The sequence below is a fragment of the Argiope bruennichi genome, chromosome 11, assembly GCF_947563725.1.
Source record: "Argiope bruennichi chromosome 11, qqArgBrue1.1, whole genome shotgun sequence".
Classification (NCBI taxonomy): Eukaryota; Metazoa; Arthropoda; class Arachnida; order Araneae; family Araneidae; genus Argiope; species Argiope bruennichi.
This window is the reverse complement of record NC_079161.1, coordinates 84,947,131-84,963,165: the sequence shown is the minus strand read 5'-3', so window position 1 is coordinate 84,963,165 and position 16,035 is coordinate 84,947,131. Positions and strand designations below refer to the sequence as shown.

Sequence of the window (16,035 nt, the reverse complement as noted above, 5' to 3'; positions counted from 1 at the left end):
TTTGCTTAATCTACCGTATCATCCTAGGCAAATTATTTGAAGATTAATCCCTGGCGTGCAGTTAAAAGTATCCGAAAATGGAATTTGTGTTTTAGATACGTTTTTCTCAACCGATTAAAACAAAAATTTGACACAAAACTGCACTTGTAGTTATAAAATTCCATACCAAATATGATATAGTTAAGCCATTTTATATTGATATTTTTATACTTTTGAGTTATAGCGTTAACATGTTTCTGAAAGCATATCGAAGGACAACAGTTTGTCGAATTGGACTTAAAATATTTCCACCGTTAAATTTTGATTGAAATAAGTTTTCCTTTTCGAAAGAAAAGGTGGGGACATCGTATTAATTTCATACAAAACTCCTACAAAAATTCTTATTGTTGCAATTGATAAATCTGTAAATTCTCTCAATTATTTTTGTCATTAATATTCAAATAAAAAGATGAATATTTATGGCAAGCAAGGAAGAAAATATAACTTGACATCCCGTTTTGCAATTACCAACTTTGCTGTTTCAGTTGGTTGTCTTGCATTGCGATAATTTTCCGTTCTTCAATTATTAAAAGGAGAACGTCTTATCAGTTCTTGCAGCATTCGTGCTTAATTAACGGCATTTATCTCTGGGGGTAATTATGCGAGTAACAGCCCTTGATGCAGCTCGAGCTGTCTCCTCAAACCTCTTGCGAGAGTTTTTGAGAGGCGAAGCTGCGAAATGAAATGAAATGAGCGAAAATTAAATGATTCAGATGTGGTGGTACATCCGAGAAGATGGCACAAGAAATTAGAAATAATTCTTCATCCTCAGGGATGTTTCATTAGTTCGTGCATATTTTGCATTTAGTATTTCGGTTCAATTAGATTGCCTTTGACGAAATTAAAATGATGCCATCGCATGCATTTCCCACTATTCAGAGATTGGGTCAAGTATCGGAAATAATAAGATTGTATTGTAAAATAATCCATATATTTGCTCATTTATGCTCGAGATAATTGTGGAAAAGCAACTAGTAGTTTAAGAGAAAATCAGTTGAAGTGGTCTTCCCTAAACTTTCTCGCATACTCTATAATAAACGTGCTATCCCCCATCCCTCATATATGAATATTGGATTATGGGTCTTGGCTAACACAGTGAAAACTTTGAATGGCATTGGCGAACAGCACGAAAGGTAAGTACTATAAAGTTACGAAATATTAGCCTTTGGCGTGAATTTAGCATTTTTACTGAATCTATAATTTGAACCTTGGAGTCTTTTTTGGCGATTAATTCTTGGCATACGATTTATGTATCCGAAAATCAAATATGAGTTTTAGATGCGTTTTCCCCATCTGATTTTAACCCAAAATTTGGTACAGAATTATAATTTTATTTAAAATAACGAATACCAAATTTGATATATGTAGGGTCGTGTTTCCAATTGAAAGAAGACTACACATTTGCCTTTTCCATATTTTAATAGGCGAAAACAAGACTACACGAACATTAAGCAAAAGAACAAAATTATAGAGTTGGTTGCAGTTTAGGCTGACCTAGAATGGCTGTTATCCTTCAACTTCGACGCTCACACTCTCCCGCTCCAAGCGTCGCCTTTTTGCCTTTTGCATCGCTTCACCGTCTAGTCGGAACACTACTGCAAGGGAGGAAGTGACAGTAGCATAGCGGCTCATACTACATATTGTAAAGTCTCGATCCAATAAAAGGTAGCGTTATGATCAAATTCTTTATTTACAGCTTTATTTACATAAATTTACAGTTCATCATCTAGGTTAAATTATTTTTATTCGACACAACAAGGATAGTTCCTCGAATACTTCGGAGAAACTTCTTAAGGAAACAGTTAGCCGACTCGTAGCGTTCTCGCAAACAGGCGTAGCTCCAGGGATCCACCGAATCTTTTCGGGTGGAATTCTAGTCGGACACTCCGCTTTCTGCCTCAGTGTCCACCATCTTCTCTTCCAATCTCCTCGCACTTTTATCCTGTTCCCACCCTCATTCACATTGGACCATTTTCCCGGTTATCCAATAATCGTTCAGCAACAACTTCACCGGTCTACCGTCGACCGTGGGAATGCGTTGGGGAGCCCCCTCCACAATGTAAAGAATGCAGGTTTACATCTGTTTCAAATACAATGCAGGTGGGGTCCTTTATCTGGACTCGCACTAATTGCCCAGATGTCCTTACTTTAAAGGAGTTGACCACCTGGCACTTCTGGAAGCACTTACACGGCGGTAGGGCGTCGCCATTGCTGATACTGCTGCCTGGATGCTAATTATGGAGCGTGGGAAAAGAAACGTCACCATGGTCAAGCAGGGAAGAAGCTGAATCATTACCATATATTTAAGTCATTGCATTTCTGACTACTATGTATACATGCTTCTGAAAGTACACACAGATAGAAGTCAACCTATTGTTGGATTTGACTCAAAATTTTGTAGGTGTCTATAAATGTAGATGTTTAATCCGTGTGCCGAATTTTATCCATTTAGGTTTCTTCGTTTTGTAGTTATGGGATTCTATTTGAACTGCCGGACATACAAACTTTTTCTGAATGACATTTGCTCAAAATGTGGTAGAAATCTGCAAATTTGGTGTAAAAATCGTGTAAAAAACGTACCATCTGGCTCAAAGCGTTTTTAATTTGTCTTATCGCAGACAGATGAACAGATATATTTTTCAAGAACGTATTTTTCGAATTCTAAATTGCGATACAGATCTAAAAAAAATGGTGATTCGACAAAATCTCGGATTCGAATTTTCTGCTGATTACAATACTTTTTCTATACTTCTTATATGAGAAACTAAAAAAAATAATGATGTTTATGATTTTATTTTCTCTTATGAAAAGATAAAATATTACAATAAACAAAAATTCGTGTTTTGAATCTCATTTCACATTTGAAAACTCCATGAATTTGAAAGGTCATTTCCAGAAAAATGTCTTTCTGTGACCTGAATCATTAAAAATGTAAAAGGCAAGAAATTTAGCATACAGTTTTTACATCAAATTTGCAGATTTCTATGACTTTTTTGGAGAAATCTCTAGAAAGGAAATCTATGTGTTCACTGCCCGTGTCCATACGAATAAAATGACATAAAAAGCAACGAATTTGCCTTTTTTTATAAGTGTTTCTACAACTGCTATTTTTTAACTAAAGATTTCTTTGTTAAAAAGTTCTTTCTACATGTTGTTTCGAAAATGGCTGAAATCTCATTTCTATCACAAATGTTAAATTCTTATAATTGCTAACAAATTTCTTTCGGTCATTTATACAATTAAAGAACAATAAAATCCGTTGAATATACGGTGAAAAGTTCAATAGGCATAGAAAATGATAAAGACACTTTAATTTACTCGAACATTTGAATACACAGTAACCACACAGCAGAAGGTACACAAAAGCAGCACTTCCAGTAGACAACAAGCGGAAAATAATTAGCAAATAAGCTCAAAGACGCAAAATACTCATAGAGAACTCGCTGGAAATCAGCACACCAATGAAAGATTTCTCTGTACTTCTCGGCTCAGCTCAGTTAATTTGCCCACCAATAACAAACTCCCTTCAACTCTATTTCTAAGTTCTCGATAGTTTCTATGACAGGACAAAGTAGATTCCAGAATAAATACAACTCCGATGCAAAAGGGTTGTTGTTTCCATTTAAATACGTAATAATGTTATAATTTCTTTGACTTCTGATCCGCCCTGGTAATATGAATTTTGTGCAAAACAGTTAGCTTATCCCACAACATAACTTTAAATTATGAAAAGTTTAAGGAATACAAAATTTTGCGAATTGCATGGTGCTTTTAGATGATACGTTATCACATCACACAGCCTCCTTTTCTATGCTCATTTTATGACTATTTACAATACCTCCCATACCCAATGATACCATTTACCATACCATACCATACTTCCATACCATTCCGCCTTCTATACTCAATGATACCATTTACCATACCATACCATTCCACCTTCCATACCCAATGATACCATTTACCATACCATACCATTCCACCTTCCATACCCAATGATACCATTTACCATACCATACCATACTTCCATACCATTCCACCTTCTATACCCAATGATACCATTTACCATACCATACCATACTTCCATACCATTCCGCCTTCCATACCCAATGATACCATTTACCATACCATACCATTCCACCTTCCATACCCAATGATACCATTTACCATACCATACCATACTTCCATACCATTCCGCATTCCATACCCAATGATACCATTTACCATACCATAACATTCCACCTTCCATACCCAATGATACTATTTACCATACCATACCATACCATTCCACCTTCCATACCCAATGATACTATTTACCATACCATACCATTCCACCTTCCATACCCAATGATACCATTTACCATACCATACCATTCCACCTTCCATACCCAATGATACCATTTACCATACCATACCATACCATTCCACCTTCCATACCCAATGATACCATTTACCATACCATACCATACCATTCCACCTTCCATACCCAATGATACCATTTACCATACCATACCATACCATTCCACCTTCCATGCCCAATGATACCATTTACCATACCATACCATACCATTCCACCTTCCATGCCCAATGATACCATTTACCATACCATACCATACCATTCCGCATTCCATACCCAATGATACCATTTACCATACCATACCATTCCACCTTCCATACCCAATGATACCATTTACCATACCATACCATTCCACCTTCCATACCCAATGATACCATTTACCATACCATACCATACTTCCATACCATTCCACCTTCCATACCCAATGATACCATTTACCATACCATACCATTCCACCTTCCATACCCAATGATACCATTTACCATACCATACCATTCCACCTTCCATACCCAATGATACCATTTACCATACCATACCATACCACCTTCCATACCCAATGATACCATTTACCATACCATACCATACTTCCATACCATTCCACCTTCTATACCCAATGATACCATTTACCATACCATACCATACTTCCATACCATTCCGCCTTCCATACCCAATGATACCATTTACCATACCATACTTCCATACCATTCCATCTTCCATATCCAATGATACCATTTGCCATACCATACTTCCATACCATTTACCATACAATTCCACCTTCCATACCCAAGGAAACTGAAAACTTAATCATTTTTATATACCCTGTAACCTAATCTTCATTTACGTTCGTCTGTGTCTGCTAACTGTCAAAACTCGCTACCGAATCTATGAACCGAAGATTTTCTTCAAGAAGTTCCAGTGCCTCAGCGTCTTAAATATCAACACACGTGGCGTGTTTACGCCAGAGAGAAATCTTCGAATCAAAGATTTCCGCCGTCTAAAGGTGTATGAGAAAGAAAAAAAGAAAAACAGAGGAGGAAAATTGAAACTAAGCAGTTCACTCTGCCATGCAAATCAGCTAGTAAATATGATCTTCTTTAACAGGAGAGAAACTGCTACCGATTGAACTTTACGGCCGCTTTTCGAAAACTTAACTTTTTTTTATGATCTTTCTTATAAGGGCATTCCACCGGGTTATAGTCTAAGTTGATGCTTTTAGAGTAAAGTTCGCATGGCGTATCTTGGCGTTCAATAAAAATTATTCTTCAGTATTATTCCGGTTTGAATTCCAGTTGGCGTTCGCTTTTTATGGCTGTCGTAAAAAAGGGTTCGGCTTTCTTGTTTTTCTGTCGCCATATTATTATTTTTTTTTACCTTTCTTGCTTTGGCAACGCGTGCACGTGATGCCTAATAGGATAAGATGTAGCTTAAGAAATGGAAAGGAAATAAAGTCGTAATGGCAGCTGTCAAGAGGGTACAGGGAATTGCAGCTTCACTAAAATGTATTTCCCCCTCCCCCGCTAGAAAATTACACTTTGTTGCTCTGAATTTTATGCGTTTTATTATGAATTAATGCGGAGGCATGTTAAGATCAGCTTCTGTTTTAACGATTAACATCAGTTGTTCTTCGATCGTATTGCTGACTCATAAACTCAGAAGTATGATTTTCTATTCGTAAGCGATCAGACGTTAAAGTTAAACATTGTTGAAGCAAAATATTTAAAATTGTGTTGTTTTTAAAATATTTCAGATAACTAACTATTGCATCAAATACAAAATATTGCAAAATTGATCTCAGCTCGGTAATGATAAATTTAATTTTGTTAGTAGAAGGATTGTCTTATAAAATTTACCTGTTGTTCCCGGGAAGTCACTATGGATAATCAAGAAAAAATTCTATAAAACAAACGACCTGCAATTGAATTCCCCTAGACAGATACTGTGTAGAGGCATTCAAGAGGTCTCTTCTAAAACAACTTTGATTTGCCAAATCAGGCAATAAATAAATGGTCATACAGAAAAAGAAAAGCCCATTCTATTACACCAACCTGCAGCAATCGAATTCCTCTAGGCCAGCGTTTCTCAACCTTTCAGTATTCGCGGCCCAGTTTTCAATCATAGTTTTCATCGCCCCCCCCTACCCACTCACTTACAATAAAATGTATACAACAATAAAGTATATTGAGTATTTTGGATTCTGTTTTTAAATTATTTTTAACTAACTGCCAAAAGAAGAATAAATGTGAGCCAACGTTGGTGAGAAACCACATTTGCATTTTGCCATGGGGGCGGTGAACAGATGAAACGAATGAAAGCGGGGAAAATTTAAATATTATATTTGAAATGAAAGCCAAACAGGGAGATAACGTTAAAAGAATATGAAAGTAGAAAAATTCGTTAATGAAAGTTAACTTAGACGGGGTGACCTAAATTTAGAAACTGGGAATACATTTTTTTCGAATAATAAATAATAAAAGAAATAAATCAGAAACATAACTAAACAAAAGAGTTAAAAAAATAAGTAATGTTTGTGTAAGGGAATCCACAGGACCGACGCCGCCTCGAGCATGCGCAGTGCAAATATTTTCTCATATGAATAAAGAAAATGTTCGATAACGCAAGTTTCAATTCCAGCCAGTCTCATTCGAGTCGATCCTTCTATCGCTATCGAATCTATCGTGAATGTGTATGTTGTATATGTTTTCGTGTTAATTGCAATTCACAATATTAACTATTCACAGCAGCAGATTTATGCAGACTCATGGATGAATTTTTAAGCGGAAGTAAGTGAACATTAGACAACAATCAGGCATCAACAAGTACACTTAATACTTAAATTTTGGATATACCAGTACTGAAGTAAATGAAGAAGAAAGGCCCATGTGTATCATTTGCTCAAAAATGTTGGCCGCAGACAGCATGAAACCTAATAAACTTAAATGACATTTGGAAACGCTTCATAGTGAGTACGTCAACAAACCCAGAGAATTCTTCGAATTAAAATTAAAATCATATAAAAAGCAAAAATCATTTTTTAAAGAAACTTTGTGAATAAAAAAAGCTTTAATTGCATCTTACAAAGTTTCATATAAAATAGTCAGATGTAAAAAAAACCTCACACCATTGGTGAAGAGCTTATTTTACTAGCAGCAATTGAGATTGTCGAAACTATATTTGGAGATCATTTTTCAAAGCAATTGCAGTCCATACCTCTTTCAAATGATACTGTTGCTCGTCGAATTGGTGATATAGCTGAAGATGTACAGTGTCAGCTTTTCTCGAAGTTGAGTGACAAATTATTTTCATTACAGCTTTATGAAGCATTAGATAGTAATAAAGATGCTCATTTAATTGCCTATGTTGAATTTTGTGATAATATGTCAGTAGTAGAACTACATTTCTGCAAAACCAATAGTAAAATAATGATTTAAATAATTATTTAAATAATGATTTAAATAATGATAATCAATAATTTCTGCAAACTAATAGTAAACAAAACTACATTTCTGCAACTTAAAACAACAGCGCTTGCATTATTTGTTATTTTAAATGATTTCATGAACGAGGCAAACATAGAATGGAAAAATTGCTTCGGAATATGTACCGATGGTGCTCGTTCAATGTCCGGAAGATTCCAAGCTATACAAGCACTTGTAAAACAAAAATCGCCTCTGTGCGTCTGGACAAATTGCATGATCCACGGAGAAGCTTTGGCTTCGAAATAAATGAGTCCTGGTCTGAATATTGTGTGTAACTACGGTTGTAACCGTAGCAAATTATATAAAAATGAGACCACTGAAATCGAGAATCTTTTCTGCACTTTGTAAAGACATGAGTTCAGTACATTCAGCGTTATTATTTTATAGCGAGGAAAGATGGTTATCATGTGGAAAATTTTTACAACGTGTTTATGAATTAAGAGAAGAAATCAGCATTTTCCTAGAAGAAGAAAACAGACCGGAGGCCGAGAATTTTCGCGGTGGTTTATTTGTGATGAAATTGAGCTATTTGGTCGACATATTCGAGAAATTAAATAACTTGAATCTTGAACTACAAGGAGCAAATACATATATGATGGATACGAGTGATAAAGTTAATGCTTTTTGTAGAAAATTGAAATTGTGGAGCAGAAATTTAAAGTAAAAAACAAAAACAACTTAACAATGTTTGCAAATGTGAATGATTGTACTGAAACTTACAAGGCTGAAGAAGAACATGTAAAAGTTGTTTTTGTAACCATTGAAAATCATTTAGCCTTGCTGACAAAGAATTTTAAAAAGTATTTTCTTGCTGACGACAAATTGATAGAAAGCTACGAGTAGGTTAGGGATCCATTTCATAAAACTCCCGAAAGACTCTCAATTGATGAGGAAGAAAAATTCATAGACTTCACGACAAGTGGCGGAACTAAAATTCAATTTAGTAATAAATCGCTATTTGAATTTGGGACAGGAGTAGAGGTTGATATTTCTGCACTAAACACAAGGGCATTTCGCATTCTAATACCATTTTCAACATCCTACCTTTGTGAAACTGGATTTTCTGCTGTGGTTTCTTTGAAGACAAAATATAGATCTTTGCTAAATAAATATATAAACAGAATTGAGAGTGGCTATTTCTAATATTAAGCCTTCCTTCGAAAACCTTTGCTCTGCAAGACAGGCCCAAGGAAGTCATTAATAATTATTAAATTTGTTTTTAATTTAGTATCTTTTAATTAAGTAAGTTTTGATTTAGTAAGTTGTTTTACTTTGATAAGTTATTAAATATGTCAAAATGTATTTTGTTTTCTGTGTGTATGTGTGCTTTCCTTTCAATCAGTTAATCAATTTTTTTAAATAATATTTTCTCTTGGATATTCTTGCGCCCCTCCTCTAGTGTGCTCGCGCCCCCTAGGGGGGGGGGCGCCCCACAGGTTGAGAATCGCTGCTCTAGGCCAATCGTGAGTGGTAATAATCAAGCAAGCTACCATGGATAATCAAGATAACATTCTGTCACGCAGACGACCTGCAATCGAATTCCTCTTGATAAATATTGAATAGAGGCATTCAAGAGTTGAATTGCCAGATCATCCAATAAATAAACGGTCATATAGATGACGAAAATGGCATTCTATTACACCAACCTGCAGCAATTGAATTCCTCTTGGCCTATCGTAAGTGGAAATAATCAAACCAGACACCATGGATAATCAAGATTACATTCTGTCATGCAGACGACTTGCAATCGAATTCCTCTTGACAAATTCTGAATAGAGGCATTCGAAAAATCGTTTCAGAAATAAGTTTAACATGCCAGATCATGTAATAAATGAATGTCTATATAGATGAAGAAAATGTCATTCCATTGCACCAATCTCCAGTAATCGAATTCCTCCTGGCCGATCATAAGTGAAAGTAATCAAACAATTCCAACAATCCACCAGGGATGATCCAGATTTCATTCTGTCACACAAATGACCTGCAATAGAATTCCTCTGTTGAGATAGTGAGTAGAGGCATTCAAAAACAATTATGGCTTGCCAGATCATGCAATAAATCAATGGCCATATAGATGAGCAAAATATCATTCCATTGCACCAATCTACAGCAATCGAATTCCTCCTGGCCGATCGTAAATGGAAGTATTCAAATAACTTCGTTTCGCTAAGTTATACACCAAATGGTTGTACAAATGTTCAAAGTGATAATTCATCACATAAACCTTGCAACAAACGAGTTCCTCTAATTAGATCCTAAATAAATAAATTCAGGTTATATTTATCAAAAGAAACTTCGACTTGCCGGATCAGGTAACAAATAAATATATCTATGCTTTTGGAATAATATTTTTTCAAAAAACATTCATGGACATTGAGCGACTATAACTAAATATCAGTGTTGTTCGTTCTTAAATAAATCGTAGAATTACTAAGAAATAATCAATATTTACACTTGAGGAACAGTAATTAATTCAAGATATGCTGTGTAAATAACAGTTCAAATGATTGGCCTGCAATGATCATTGATGATGCAATCCAAAAGTGTTTCGAACTGAAATCATATAATTGTCGTGTGCGTTTTGATAACTGGATTCTTATTTTGTGCGAAATATAGTTTCAAAGTCACTGAGCATTGATGTGAAAGAAAGTGATATAATAAGAAAACTCATGAGTTCTTTGAGGATGTAATCGCGTCTTGGAAAACTAAAATTGCTGCAATATAGTGAAGCAAATACAATTTGTAGATCATACATTTATTAACAGATCCAAATAATCAATTAATCATACTAGATTCACATTAATTATTCAATTCCTACTTTTAGCTCACACACTCCCTCTCTATATATATAAGAGAGAAACTCTTATAAGATATAAAACTTATATAATAGAGAAAACGCTCTCTCTATATAAATCTTGTTCAAATTTTCAATCGTTTATAAAATACTTTTTATTCATCCACTCAAGTTCAAATACATTTTTTTAAACTTGTAATGGATGACATTTGATGTTAATACAGTTTTTTTAAATATTAATTAATTAATTAAGTTTATACAGTAATTTCTATTTGGTCGCCAAAGACGCTAAATTCGTCACCATGTCGCCAAATGGTCGCCAAGTGTGTCACCAATTTTGTAATTATTTAATAAAAAGTAACTGAAATTTAAAAAAATTGTTGATTTAAGTAGGAATTGGCTTTAAAAATTTAGTTTTTTATATTAATAAAATAACTTACTTTTACTATGGTAAAGAAGTATTTTTTTGTTACAGATTGCGTCGCTTTGCTTGATTAGAAACCAAACTGTTTAGATTTGTTTTGTTTTTCAACAGTTTATCCTAGATACATTTTGACGAGCAGTGCATATTGTTGCACGGTGCAGCATTATAATCTTCTTGGGATAATGCTAACTCAGACATGAAAATTAAAACTTCTTCTCGGAAGTGGAGAAAAGATGTCATCACAATCGAATTTTCAAATTCTCAGAAATAAGCTAGAATAGAAGAACAATATCTAATAGAATAAATTAATAAATGGAAAGTAATAAATGAATCTCTTCTGTGTATTAGATATAATTCCCTCCATTGATTGTGTGTCATTATACCAATTCACTACTTAAGTGTAGATAAGTATTAATTGATAAAGAATTCATTTTGTGCATTTTGCCTTACATTAGGAATAATTCCCCTATTGACTATGTGTCATCATAAAGATTCATTTCTTAAGTATCGATATTAATTGATAAAGTTTTCGTTTTTTGCATTTTTGCGCACATAAATTATAATTTCTAGTACTGACTATGTGTCATTATAAAGATTCACTACCTAAGAATTGATAAATATTAAAAGATTAAGTCTTCGTTCTATACATTTTTCCTTACATTAGGTATAATTTCCTGTATTGACTATGTGTCGTTATAAAATTCACTACTTAAGCATCGATAAGTTTTAATTGAATAAGTCTTCTTTTTGTGCATTTTTCCACACAATAATTATAATTTCTACTACTGTCTATGTGTCATTATAAAATTTACTACTTAAGCATCGATAAGTTTTAATTGAGTAAGTCTTCTTTTTGTGCATTTTTCCACACATTAATTATAATTTCTACTACTGTCTATGTGTCATTATAAAATTCACTACTTAAGCATCGATAAGTTTTAACTAATTAAATCTTATTTTTGTGCATTTTTCCGCATATTAACTATAATTTCTACTACTGTCTATGTGTCATTATAAATTCACTACTCAAGCATCGATAAGTTTTATTTGATTAAATCTTCTTTTTGTTAATTTTTCCGCACATTAACTATATTCTAATACTGTCTATCTGTCATTATAAAATTCACTACTTAAGCAGTGATAAGTTTTAATTAAGTCTTTTTGTGCATTTTTCCACACATTAATTATAATTTCTACTACTGTCTATGTGTCATTATAAAATTCACTACTTAAGCATCGATAAGTTTTAATTGAGTAAGTTCTTCAAGAGTTCTTCATTTTTCTGTACATTAAGTGTAATCTTTCCTATTGATTATGTATAATTATAAAGATTTACTATTATCGGTAAGTATTCATTGATTAAGTCTTCGTTTTGGTTATTTTTCCGCACATTAAATATAATGTAGTAAATCTTTATAACGCCATTATAAAGATTTACTACATTAGTATTGATAAATATTAATTGATTAATTCTTAGTTTTGTGCATTTTTATTTTTTCGTATACAAAGTACACAAAGAAAAAAAAATATTGACCGTCAAACAGTTCGAACTTGGTGAACCTCCAAGTTTCGGACTTCCTTGAATCTAATCAACTCACTTCTGAAATATACTATCTGTCGTTGAACTCGTAAATCAAAACCGTTTTGAAATAGATGCATGAATTTTGTTATCTAGTCTTTATACTGTAGCGGATTGTTATGAGCGAGGATAGAGCCTGGGACCTTGTGGTTCGCAGCCGAATAACAATACCACAATACAAAAGCCATTGCCTCTGTTTCGTAGCTGTTAACTGGCTTATAAGCTCTTCACCACAGTACTGTCCCTCCAGTGAATTGGAGGTGAGACGAACGATATGGCTGTCGAGTGGTGATGTATTAGTTGTTGATTCTAATGCGCCTGTACCCATTTAAGTAGCCCCAAGCGCTATGGCGAATGTGTGTGAGTGAGTGGTTGCTGTTGCACCAAATGAATCTGACGGCTTTGTGTAGCTTGAGTGGTTCGCAGTCGAGTAACAAGACCGCAATACAAAAGCCATTGCCTGTGTTTCGTAGCTGTTAACTGGCTTATAAGCTCTTCACCACAGTACTGTCCCTCCAGTGAATTGGAGGTGAGACGAACGATATGGCTGTCGAGTGGTGATGTATTAGTTGTTGATTCTAATGCGCCTGTACCCATTTAAGTAGCCCCAAGCGCTATGGCGAATGTGTGTGAGTGAGTGGTTGCTGTTGCACCAAATGAATCTGACGGCTTTGTGTAGCTTGAGTAGTTCGCAGTCGAGTAACAAGACCGCAATACAAAAGCCATTGCCTGTGTTTCGTAGCTGTTAACTGGCTTATAAGCTCTTCACCACAGTACTGTCCCTCCAGTGAATTGGAGGTGAGACGAACGATATGGCTGTCGAGTGGCGATGTATTAGTTGTTGATTCTAATGCGCCTGTACCCATTTAAGTAGCCCCAAGCGCTATGGCGAATGTGTGTGAGTGAGTGGTTGCTGTTGCACCAAATGAATCTGACGGCTTTGTGTAGCTTGAGTAGTTCGCAGTCGAGTAACAAGACCGCAATACAAAAGCCATTGCCTGTGTTTCGTAGCTGTTAACTGGCTTATAAGCTCTTCACCACAATACCAAACATTTAGATATGTATAAATTTTTGAATAAAACCCAGACAGAAGTCCAGTCCGGTTCATCCAGCTGTCAGAGTGTAACACATAATAAATTAGATAGATAAAATTTTACACGCTGTTTGAACATCTATAAAGAAAATTTATATAGAATTTTGAACAAAATCCGTCAAGGAGTTAACCGTGTTCCTGCCTTTATTTTTCCATGCACGTAAACATGAATACTCAAAAATGCGAAAACATAAATAAATAAAAATTCTTATGTGAATTTCTGTCTATAGTTGTAGTTCTATGTCAAATTTTGATTTCAATCGGTTCTATGAAAGGCGTCCAAAATATATTTTCGATTTTCTGGTACTTGATTACTAAATGCATTCCAGTAATTAAATGCCAAAGATCGCAAGTTAGATTCAAGCTAAATACATATATTTTGTAACTATTCATAATTACCATGCAATCATTACATAAGTATCTGTTTTATTATTATGTTTTATTATCTATTTATTAACATACAATTCTCAACTGTTGAACCTTGAAAATAAAAATCTTAGCTCTCGTGGTATTCTCGACTTATCCCAAAGTCCGCAATTTCATGCAAAGGAAAGAAGATAATATCTTTTTTAGAGAATAGTTGAGAAACTTTGGAGAGGGGGAGACCAATCGACTGGTACTATATGTTGTATTTATTTCTAGTAAAACATTCTAGTACAGCAAAAATCCCCACCAACTTCATTAAACAGAAATCATAAAATCTTTAATAATTCACCTGCGTTTTTGTTTACAAAGATAACAACAATTTATTTATTAAATAAATAAAGAAACATATTAAATAAATAAATAAACATGTGAAAATACATTTATTAATTCTCCTGCGTTTTTGTTTACAAAGATAACAATAATTTATTTATTAATGAAATCAATAAATAAATAAACATATTAAATAAATAAAGAAACATATGAAAATACATTTCTTTCCAATTTGTCCTTTCAGACATTTTTTAAACTGAATTACAGATTTTATCATGTGAATAATAATATACGAAAAAAAATTTCAAGTAAGGAGAACATGTAATAAAAAAAAAAATAACACCAATTCATTTATTTTATTAATAAAATAAAAAAAGATACATATGAAATTACATATTTTTAAGTTTGTAATTGCGAACAGTTCTAAGATCGAATTACACATTTTATTATGTAACATAACAAAAAAATGATTGAAAAAAAATATTTCAAGTAAGGAAAACATAATGTAAAATAACAACAACTTATTTATTTTATTAATAAAATAACGGAAAAAAAACCCCATCATTTGAAAATACATTTTTTTCACTTCGTCCTTTCAAACATTTCTTAGATTGAATTAAAGAATTCATCATGTGACATAACTATATTTGAAAAAAAAGTTAAAATATTTCAAGTAAGGAAAACTTATAATATGAGACAAACAACAATTTATTTTATTAATAAAATGAAAAAGAAACATGTAAAAAAATATTTTTTTAATTTTGTAATCTCAAAAATTTCTTAGATCGAATTACAGATTTTATCATGTAACATAACTATATTTTTAAAAAAATTATTTCAAGTAAGGAAAACATAATATAAGATAACAACATTTTTTTTTATTTTATTAATAAAATAACGAAAAAACATCATGTAAAAATACATTCTTTTTTTCCACCTTGTCCTTTCAAAAATTTCTTAATTTAAATTACAGACTTTATCTTGTGAATATTGAGAAAAAAAATAAAATTACTTCAAGTAAAGAAAACATGAAATAAGAAATGACAATTTATTTATTTTATTAATAAAATAAATAAAATAAAAAAAAACATGCGAAAAAATATTATTTTTTTTCAATTTGTCCTTTCAAACATTTCTTAGACTAAATTACATACTTTATCATGTGACTTAACTATATTTATAAAAAAAATTTAAATTATTTCGAGTAAGGAAAACATATAATATGATAGTTATAGTTAAGATCCAATATTATTTTGTCTTGTGTCTAAGCCGAGAGCAGACCACATATCTTCAGGGTTTTAAGGGAAAACATTGAAAAGCTGCTCTTTCATAAATCGGAATGGCTGCTGACAAACTTTGAAGCGGGGGAGAAAAATTCAAAAATCTTAGATCCGGTGACTTCTTTTGAAAACGTACATAAACTCAAGTTTCAAATTCCTGCTCCGCTTGACAACCTGTCATCGGATCTGAAGGTTCTCAGGGTCGAGCTTCTTACAAGAGGAGATATTTCGCCACTGCCGGATATTTTTGTTTATTTTTTTTTTCTTGCAGGAAACTCTTTCGGTCGGGATGGCATT

General features: G+C 33.3%; 1 protein-coding gene across 1 annotated transcript; it reads right to left on the bottom strand.

The window, feature by feature from the left end:
* Positions 1-1,545: 1,545 nt before the first annotated feature.
* LOC129956717 (uncharacterized) lies at positions 1,546-4,538 on the bottom strand. The gene is made up of 3 exons (XM_056068652.1): positions 4,367-4,538; positions 4,005-4,299; positions 1,546-1,672 (listed from the first exon to the last, which is right to left on the bottom strand). The coding sequence occupies exons 1-3, from the start codon at positions 4,536-4,538 to the stop codon at positions 1,546-1,548; spliced, it is 594 nt and encodes a 197-aa protein (XP_055924627.1).
* Between the last annotated feature and the right edge of the window lie 11,497 nt (positions 4,539-16,035).

Bases quoted from the DNA above. Each gene is read 5' to 3' on its own strand.
- LOC129956717 (XM_056068652.1), bottom strand. From the start codon at position 4,538: ATGGTATCATTGGGTATGGAAGGTGGAATGGTATGGTATGGTATGGTA. The intron at 4,300-4,366 runs GTATGGTATGGT...TATGGTAAATAG, and splicing joins TGGGTATGGAAGGTGGAATG to TATCATTGGGTATGGAAGGT. The intron at 1,673-4,004 runs GTAAATGGTATC...TACAATATGTAG, and splicing joins AGGTGGAATGGTATGGTATG to TATGAGCCGCTATGCTACTG.